The sequence below is a fragment of the Babylonia areolata genome, chromosome 6 (genome assembly GCF_041734735.1).
Source record: "Babylonia areolata isolate BAREFJ2019XMU chromosome 6, ASM4173473v1, whole genome shotgun sequence".
In the NCBI taxonomy this organism is placed as follows: domain Eukaryota; kingdom Metazoa; phylum Mollusca; class Gastropoda; order Neogastropoda; family Buccinidae; genus Babylonia; species Babylonia areolata.
In genome coordinates, this window is record NC_134881.1 from 34,475,910 (window position 1) to 34,485,909 (window position 10,000).

The window sequence follows — 10,000 nt, forward strand, 5'->3', positions numbered from 1 at the left end:
AAAAAAAAATTATCTTACTTCCTGTCCTACATCCCTATAGCAGGAAGTGTTAAAACACACAACAACAACAACAACGACAACAACGACAACAACAGCAGCATGGATCTAGATACCAGTACCGACCAGCACCCAAATATAAACCAGGAGCCAGCTGCATTGCTTGGCTCTAACTTTTCGACAGTCACACGTGACTAAAATGCTTACGTTGACCGAACTACGCCATTGGTCAGTTCCATACTACACACAGTTAATAGCGGGTGACGACCATACTAGGCTCTTCCGTCCGAGCAATGCAACTGACTCCCAGGTCTTTAACCTACAGCCAAGGCTTCTGTGAAATCCGTCTTCATTTAAGTCTCAAACGTCCCTGAATATGTGTGTGTGTGTGTGTGTGTGTGTGTGTGTGTGTGTGTGTGTGTGTAACGTAAAGTCTATTTTGCAGACTTGTTGATGATACCCTGAGGTTACTGTGTGAAAATTTTCAATGAATTCGGTTTCTCTATCAATGAGAAAATACTTGTCAAGAAGCGGTTCGCTTTCTGTGGGACACCCGATATATATATACATATATATATATATATATATATATATATATATGTGTGTGTGTGTGTGTGTGTGTGTGTGTGTGTGTGTGTGTGTGCGTGTGTGTGTGTGTGTGTGTGTGTGTGTGTGTGTGTGTTATTGTCTTTCGTCTAGAAAAACAATTTCAGTTGCTTCTATTTCAAAATATTTCTGCTGCATTATTTTCAACATCGTTTGTTTTTGTTGTTTATTTTTTTTTTTGTTCTAAATCATTCTTAGGGAGTTGTTTTGATTTTTTTTAAAATCTTATTTCAGAGCAACAATCCTCAACCTGCTATTCTTTTCTTCTTCTTCTTTTTTAAGACAGAGAGAGAGAGAGAGAGAAATGGAGAGAGAGAGGGGAGAGAGAGAGAGAAATGGAGAGAGAGTGGAGAGAGAGAGGGAGAGAGAGAGAGAGAGAGAGAGAGAGAAATGGAGAGAGAGAGGGAGAGAGGGAGAGAGAGATAGAGAGAGAAATGGAGAGAGAGAGAGAGAGAGGAGAGAGAGAGAAATGGAATGAGAGGGGAGAGAAAGAGAGAGAGAGAGAGAGAGAGAGAGAGAGAGAGAGATTCAAATTAAAACGAAATTGAAACACATTGAGGAAACAAACAAAACAGGGTATAACACCACAGAACAAAATTTAAAAAAAAACAAAACAAACAAAACAAAACAACCCAAACAAATAAACCAAACAAACAAAAAAAACAATCAACGTCATTGAAAAAACAACAACAACTTTGGAATAATACAACAATAAATTAATTAAATAAAATAAACAAACAAAAAAACCAACGTCAAATGATACGTGAAAAAATGACATCGTCACTTACAGTTTTTCCAAAAGGTCCAACGTCTCAAAATCCCGGTGGGAAATGGTGTTGATCTGGTTACCTGATAGATCCCTGAAATGAAACGAAAAGTGAGACTCAAGAAGAGATTGCTTTGTAGGTCACTGTGTGTCTCTGTGTCTGTCTGTCTGTCTGTCACACACACACACACACACACACGCACGCACGCACGCACATTCGACTTGACTTTGTGTGTGTGTGTGTGTGTGTGTTTCTCTCTCATGCTGACGTACATCGCCACAGGAATGTCCTCCTTTAATTTTCAATGGGGCCTTGTTTCTGAGGTTGCAGACACCCTTAATTAGATTTGTCTCAGCTTTCAGCTCGTCTCCTGCACTTCCATAGAACTTAAAAAACAGAATGTTTTCGACATGATCAAAACGGGCGGAAAGAAAATAGGCAGGCAGATCCTGTGTTGTTTGTTTCCCTATTGCCATGTTCTCTCTCTCTCTCTCTCTCTCTCTCTCTCTGTGTGTGTGTGTGTGTGTGTGTGTGTGTGTGTGTGTGTGTGTGTGTGTGCGTGTTGACAGTTTCGTTTCAACATTGAAGAAGGGACGAAGACTTAAGCCTACAAACCGACAGACCTAGAGGAATCTGATGAACAGTTCAGTTCATCTGTGCGGCGCCCCAATGACCCTTCCCAGAGTTAGGGAAGAAGAAGAAGAAGAAGAAGAAAAGAAAGCAGGAGGAGGAGGAGACTTTGGCCTTCAACAAACTGACCTGGAAGAATCTGGTGAACAGTTCTTCAGTGCAGCGCCCCAATGACCCTTCACAAAGTTAGAGAAGAAGAAGAAGAAGGAGGAGGAGGGGGGGGGGGAGGAGACGACGAAGACTTTGGCCTATAACAGACTGACCAAGAGGAATCTGGTGAACAGTTCTGGTGAATCAGTGTTCTCATAACGTAATGGTTTCTCGGACTTTGAAAGCTTTATATAAATACAAATCAAGGTAAAGAGAGAGAGAGAGACATCGACACAGAGAGACAGAGAGTGAGAGATACAGAGACAGATACAGAGACACAGAGAGGGACAGAGAGAAAGAGAGTGAGAGAGAGACATAGACAGAGAGTGAGAGAGAGAGAGAGACAGTACGACGGAGGCAGAGAGAGACACAGCGAGAGAGGGGGGAGGGATTCAAACAGAACTAGTGTCCTTGGCGCACAAAACAAATACTTATGTGTATATTCCTACTCACCACTCTGGTGCAAGCGATATTCTTTCTCTCCTTTGAGACTGAGAGACCTAGAGAAGGAAAGATAGATAGATAGATATACAGACAGAGAGAGAGAGAATACTGAACACTGAACCCTTTGAAGTCAATAACTTTCAGCGCCAAGGACATAGGAGAACAAGTAACGCGAACACTGATGGAAACAAAAAGTGAAGTACTGAAAATATATTGCAGAAAGTAAACAACATCTCGACCTTCCACATCAATGAGTAGTGCTTGAGACAGACACAGAGAGACAGAAAGACAAAAAGAGGCAGAAACAGAGACACAGAGAGACAGAGACATGATTAGAGGAGAGAATAATATGAAAAATCATCTGAGAGGTCTCTTCTTCGCCTTGAGCTGACCTCACGAAGCGTTTTTTTTTTTTTTTTTTTCCTTCAGACGGGAGGGAATTAGTCATGAGTGATGCGATGTCTCGCCACATTTTCAAAGCATCGGGACTTTAAAACGCATCACCTTTCCCGTGTTCACCGCTTCTCTGAACTTTGAGCACAAGAAGAGGACGAAGAGGAGGGCAAAAACTGTAGAACAAAAATGTTTAGTTGACTTCCCTGGGTTTTTTTTTCTGTAGCGAAAAGTTCATGACACGGTCACAGACACAAAATATGAAACGGGGGGAGGGGAAATTGGGGGCTGCGGGTGCGGGGGTGGGGTGGGGGCTAGGGTGTAGAGGAAATTACAAAGGAAGGAAGGAAGGAGGGAGGGAGGGAGGAGAGGTAATGATGTGGAGACGAGTTGCGATCAAAGAAGGCCAGTAATGGATGTCTGACAACAGTATCATAGCAACACAGGGTCTGGCTCGCATCAAACCCACCATGCATTATGATATACTGTATTAGGACGCCATTCAAGGGAGATTCCAAAGACTATCTACATCATCGTTACTAGAAACTTAATAACAACAACATCTTCCAGTGACACAGTTTTGGTTTCTTTGTGGGGTCGTGGACGTCTTATCCTTGACCCACCGTGTGTGCAAACAAACGTGAGTTTGTATCATCACCTTGGCCTGATCTCGGCTGGTGTGTGTGTGTGGGGGGGGGGAGGGGGTTGCGGGAGGTTTGGCTGATGAAGAAAAAGTTTATACAGTATCGTCATAAAGTAGACATTCGAATGAACTGTCGAGCGAATGAAATAAAATAAAATGAGCAAACTGATGAACAAACAAATTCAGAAACGAATAAATGTTTAAAAAAAAAAAACGGTTTCGTTAACGTTAACAAACCGTTTCACAATAGGAGCGTAGCTGGATTTTTAAAAGCCTACATTTGAAAGGAAAATCAAAACTTTTTTTTTTTTAATCAGTCAATGGGGAAAAATAACCAGTCGATGATAGTGGCCTTTGTCTATCTAAGGCGGCAATGGTTTTCAAATACCACCAAGACAATTAATGTATCACTTAAGTTAATGGCACAACTGTCCATTTTTTTATTTTTTTTTTTAACATTCTTAAATAAAATAATTTAAAAAAACCAAAAAAACATTGAAAACCGCACGATTCACAACGCAGGTTTTCGAACCCGAGACTTTCTGTGTAAGAAAACTGATTCTGTAAAATGTCAATATTTCAATCAAATATGAAAACTTACATTTTTCCCCCCTTAGTATCTGTGTTTTTAACTGTACATGTTTCCATAGAACAAGTGTTGAGCCCAGTCGGTATTCAGGCCGGGGGGAGGGGGAAGGAGCTGGAACAACGAAAGCGATAATAGCTTGAACATTCCAGTTCTGGAGGCCGCGGGATGACTAGCAACCTCTTGTTGCAGACTCGACTCCACCGCCACGGGGAAAGCTGACGGTGGTCATGAAAACACAGAATAATGGATCACAGAACTGTCTGACAGAATCGCTGTTTCACTGACTAAGAGGAAGGAGAGAAGGAAGGAAGGAAGGATGGAAGGATGGAACTCGGGTTAAATTAATGAGTGAGCGGTTTATTAGGGGGGGGGGGGGGGGGGGGGGGGGGGGGGGGGTTCCACTAACGACATGTGGGGGATTCGTCTTCCAAGTCACCCCACAGTTGGAATCCCCAATTCCCCCCATGGCTATCCATTCATCTCACCCGCCCCACCTCCTTTCGTCTCTTTCTGTCTTTCGAGTTGACCGATGGTCCTCCATCACTCATGGTCAAATCCTTCACCGACTGGCAAGCAGTATCGTGACGCGACGGTGTGAGTAAGAGAGATGCTGCTGCCTCATTTCCGGGATGCGAAGAAACGTGTCATTCTTCTTGAGTAGGGGTGGGAACCTGAGACACTGCGGCTGGCGCGAATACAGACCGTGGTTGCTGTGGTGAAGGGACTACTACTACTACTACTACTACTACTACTACTACTACTGTATGTGATGGTCAGACTGGTTGTGTCCCGATGTGGCCATCAGAACAGCAGATCGAACGAGGGAGGCGACTAGCTAACTGCTGATCCGACTATTTTGGCTAGAAATTGAATTACAGTGCAAAGACAGTGGTAACATCCCTCTCTCTCTCTCGCTTTTGAGGGACTTACTACTGACCAGGTAAGTTCGCCCTGGTTGGTGTGGGAGGGACTGACTTGGTTTGCCAATTTTCAGGCAGTGTCTTGTGTGTGTCTGGCTCGTGTCTGGTTAGCAGAGTGGTCAAGACGCTCGTCTGTCACTGCAGAGCCCGTGAGGGTCTGGGTTCTAATCCCGCTCTCTCCATATCTCCGAAGTTTGACCAGAAAATCAAACTGAAAGAAACGGGTTGCTCCCTGACAAAATTCTGTAGAAGAAGTCCACTCTGATAGGTACACATACACACACACACACGCCCGCGCACGCACGCGCGCACGCACGCACACACACACACACACACACACGCACACACACACACACACACACACACACAAGCCCTGACTAAGCGCCCTGGGTTATATTGCTGCTCAGGTATTTGCCTAGCGGATGTGGTGTAGCGTATATGGATTTGTCCGAACGCAGTGACGCTTGCTTTGAGAAACTGAAAACTGATACATATCCATGTCGGCTCGCTCCCCTACTCCTTGTTGGCTTCTTCGCTTTACGGGTGCTTCAGAATGTTCGTTTTCTCGGGTGTCTTGTGTTTTCTTATCCGGCTTTCTTAATAACTCATAGCGAGTCACACAGTGGCGGCTCAAGACTGACTTCGTAGGCTCTACAACTTCACCAGGTACAGGATTCACCGGTGTGAAACCGAAGGATACTCTGACAAAAACCAAACTCTGAGCATCAAGCACACACACACACACACACACACACACAGTCAGGTATGACATTTTCCCTTTTCAATGCCAGTGAGGCAGATGAACACGTCACAAATACTCCTCTTTCGCATCCTGTTCCCTGCCCACTGACGATTTCCATTGTTTGTTTTTTGTGGGGGCGTGTGGGAGCGAGGGGGGCGGGGGTTTCCATTGATTTTTCCCTATGGTTGTTTATCACGAGACCAATTACTGTCAAAGCGAAGCCTGCAGTCTACACGACAAAAAGAAAAGACAGAACCCTTTCCACCAACGCCGTACGAATCACTGGTGAACATCTCATCCCACACACAGACCAAGAAACCAGAGCCGAAAAGAAACCACTCAGAGCTTGGAGGATTTGGGTCCACCATGCAGACAATGGTCGGAAGCTGCTACTTAGCCAGTCGTGCTGTTAGGATTACAAAGCTTCAGCGATAGAAAGAGTGCTTAATATGAGTATTTAGTTTTGTGGACAAAACCGCTCTCTCCGTCGCTCCCTCTCTCTCATACAGGAAAAACCAGTATGCAATTAATGCACGGAAAAGATCCAGCGGCATCAATAGTTTTTGCTGGCCGCAAAACTTACGTTGAAAAAATCTCACTCTGATAAGCACGCTGACAGAAAAAAAAGTGTTGTCCGAAAACGGATACAGGAAAAACCAGCTGATAAGCACTCTAACAGAAAAATGTGTTGTCCGAAAACGGACAATGGAGCAGCCGGAATGAAACGCAGAGAAATCCACCGTCACGAGGTAAGTAACCAGAACGACAACAACAGAACCACCATACCACGGAAGTGTAAGCTCTTTAGTGCAACTGTAAACATCAACTGCCGCCGCTATGGACGCAACATACAACTTCTGCAACAAACAGCCTGGGTGAATATAAAGGATTTGGACTGTTCGATACAAAGCTGGGTTGCATGTGAATGACCTTAGCAGCGTCATAAGTTTACGCTGATTCTATAGGCTTGGGGAAGAAAAAAATCTTCACGATAAGCAAACTCAGTGCTGCAACTCAGCCCAAGTCCGAATAGTGTTTCGGGAAGTTTACTGTCCACTGTCGACGTTATCAGTTCTGCCGACACCACTGTGCTATGGCCTTCGTTCTGGGTATCCTTCAACCCCCTGCACTTGTCATCACTGGAAGAAGCGCCTGCCTCAGCAGTAGCAGCAACAGCATGAGCATGCTGAGCATGTGCGTTATGTACCTACTACTCAGCTCAGCCGACATCAACCCCAAGACATGGGAGCAGTCAGCATCAGATAGAGGTAGCTGGAGATCTTCAACGCTCAGGGGAACCCAACACTTTGAGGAAACCAGACGACTGAACATCCAGGAGAAAAGAAGGAGAAGGAAAGACCCAGGTCCGCAGCCCAGCAACGCAGGCACAGACCTACACCTGCCCGCAATACCACAGACTCTGCAAATTAAGGATTGGACTAATTAGTCATCAAAAGGCATGCCGCCCATCCCTGGCGGGAACTTCCCACTGATCTTCGCAAGCGAAGAACCAGCCATCAATCAACTCAGCTCAGTCAAAGAGAGAAGATGGCTCAGTGATGCGCATAAGACAATCCTCCCATGAGCCCCTTTCGAAATTAGCGGGAAGGTTTTGTTATGCCTCAAGTTCAACCTCTTGTCAAAGCCTCCACTCTATCCCCTCTCCACATACACGCATACGTATATTATACTCCACAGCCGAGCTTTTTGCTTGTGAAGACAGTTAGTTAGCCTCGACGTTTGCATATAAGAGGGTGTTGGAATCGACGGAGATTCAAACCTCTGCAAACTCCCACTTAGGGAAGAGATCAGCTAACAGAGTGCCTCGCACCTGCCTGGGATTGTGCCCCTAATGGAAGCTGTCATCACCACGTCATCCGACTGTCTCCAGTCAGAAACTGACCGCAGAGGCCGGCGAACTGAGTTATCTGCTGACCGCTACAGTCGTCGTTTTTTTGTTGTTGGTGGTGGTGGTTGCTTTGGGTGGGATGGGGGGCGTTGTTTTGTTTTTTGCTAATGGCCTGGAAAAACCTTTCGCCGGTTTTTGAAGCAAGAGTCTACCCCCGAAAACGGAGTATGGCTGCCTACATGACAGGGTAAAAATGGTCATACACATAAAAGCTCACTCGTGTACATACGATTGAACGTGGGAGTTGCAGCCCACGAACGAAGAAGAAGAATAAGCAAGAGGCTCTCATTCGACTTTGAAATGAGCAGCTTTGCCTTTCTCTTCCTCCCTCCATTGCACTCTCTCTCTCTCTCTCTCTCTCTCTCTCTCTCTCTCCCTCTCCTTTCCTTCTCATTGAAGTTCTGTACCTATGATATTCTCCCTTTCTGTCTCTGCCTCTCACTGTCTCTGCCTCTCACTGTCTCTGTCACTCTCTGTCTCTGTCACTCTTTGTCTCTGTCACTCACTGTCTCTGTCTCTGTCACTCTCTGTCTCTGTCACTCACTGTCTCTGTCTCTGTCACTCACTGTCTCTGTCACTCACTGTCTCTGTCACTCTCTGTCTCTGTCTCTGTCACTCTCTGTCTCTGTCACTCACTGTCTCTGTCACTCACTGTCTCTGTCACTCACTGTCTCTGTCACTCACTGTCTCTGTCACTCTCTGTCTCTGTCACTCTCTGTCTCTGTCACTCTCTGTCTCTGTCTCTATCACTCTCTGTCTCTGTCTCTATCACTCTCTGTCTCTGTCACTCTCTGTCTCTGTCACTCTCTGTCTCTGTCTCTATCACTCTCTGTCTCTGTCACTCTCTGTCTCTGTCACTCAATTGTCTCTGTCACTCTCTGTCTCTGTCTCGGTCACTCTCTGTCTCTGTCTCTGTCACTCTCTGTCTCTGTCACTCTCTGTCTCTGTCACTCTCTGTCTCTGTCTCTGCCTCTCTTTGTCTCTGTCACTCTCTGTCTCTGTCACTCACTGTCTCTGTCACTCTCTGTCTCTGTCACTCACTGTCTCTGTCACTCACTGTCTCTGTCACTCTCTGTCTCTGTCACTCACTGTCTCTGTCACTCACTGTCTATGCCTCTCTTTGTCTCTGTCACTCTCTCTGTCTCTGTCACTCTCTGTCTCTGTCACTCTCTCTGTCTCTGTCACTCACTGTCTCTGTCACTCTCTCTGTCTCTGTCACTCTCTCTGTCTGTCTCTCTCTCTGTCTGTCTCTCTCTTTCCATCCCTCTTTCTTTCTTCTTCTACTTTCACCTCCTGTCCATAATTCTCTCTCTCTCTCTCTCTCTCTCTCCCTCTCCCTCTCCCCATGTCACACCATCACAGAATGATGTCGAATAAAAACCAAACCACTTGTCACAGGTGACATCGGAAACGTAACTAATCTAGCAGGTCAGGGACGGTCCACCGACTTACAAACGCAAATACACAATAAACTGTCAGACATAATTGCACCCTCAGACAGAAGAAGCGGCCATTTAAACGGACTGAGGGGTGTGGGGGTGGGGGGGGGGATTCTTGCTGTAGGCATACGTTAGCTGTGATGTTGCTCTTATTTGTCCAGTTTCTCTCTGTAGAGGGTGTGAGAGGGGGGAGGAGGAGGCGGAGGGAGGGGGGAGCGACGGGAGGGGGAGTGGGTGGTCAATGGTCTGGGAGGAAAGCAGGGAATGAGGGTAAATCGAAACAATCAGATTTGATGAGGGTTTTTTTTTTTTTTAATCATTCTTTCGAATGCACCATCCAGCAATACACATGCTGCATCGGTTTCAGTTAAAAAAAAAAAACAGAGAGAAAACTTTACGAAACTGGCTATAGCTTGAGGCCTGTGTTCTGCGATTTTGAGGCTTCTCCCTGATAGCTCAGGGTGTTACGGCAAGTTTTTTGTTTGTTTGTTTGTTTGTTTTTTGTTTATTTTCTTTTGCTTCGGGGATATCAGCCAATGCAAAGCTAATGTTAGCTGATCAGCTGAGTGGCTATTTTGTTGTTGTTGTTGTTGTTGTTGGCCGATTCATTGTGGTGATGTGTTCTTTCTTTCCTTCTTCTTCTTCTTGGGTTTATTTCTTTTTCTTCTTTTTTTTTTTTTTTTTTTTTTAACAATACGAGTCAGTATTACTTTATCAACCCACCACATGCGGAATTCTAGTGTCAGATCTGATATACGCCAAGAATGATAT

At 45.3% G+C, this 10,000-nt stretch overlaps 1 protein-coding gene across 1 annotated transcript in view; it reads right to left on the reverse strand.

Moving 5' to 3' along the window:
- The window catches only part of LOC143283501 (uncharacterized), a 61,098-nt gene that overhangs the window by 44,721 nt on the left and 6,377 nt on the right, over positions 1-10,000 (reverse strand). The window contains exon 3 of the mRNA XM_076589745.1: positions 1,392-1,463. Coding sequence (XP_076445860.1) covers positions 1,392-1,463 — 72 coding nt within the window. The remainder of the gene's footprint in view (positions 1-1,391; positions 1,464-10,000) is intronic.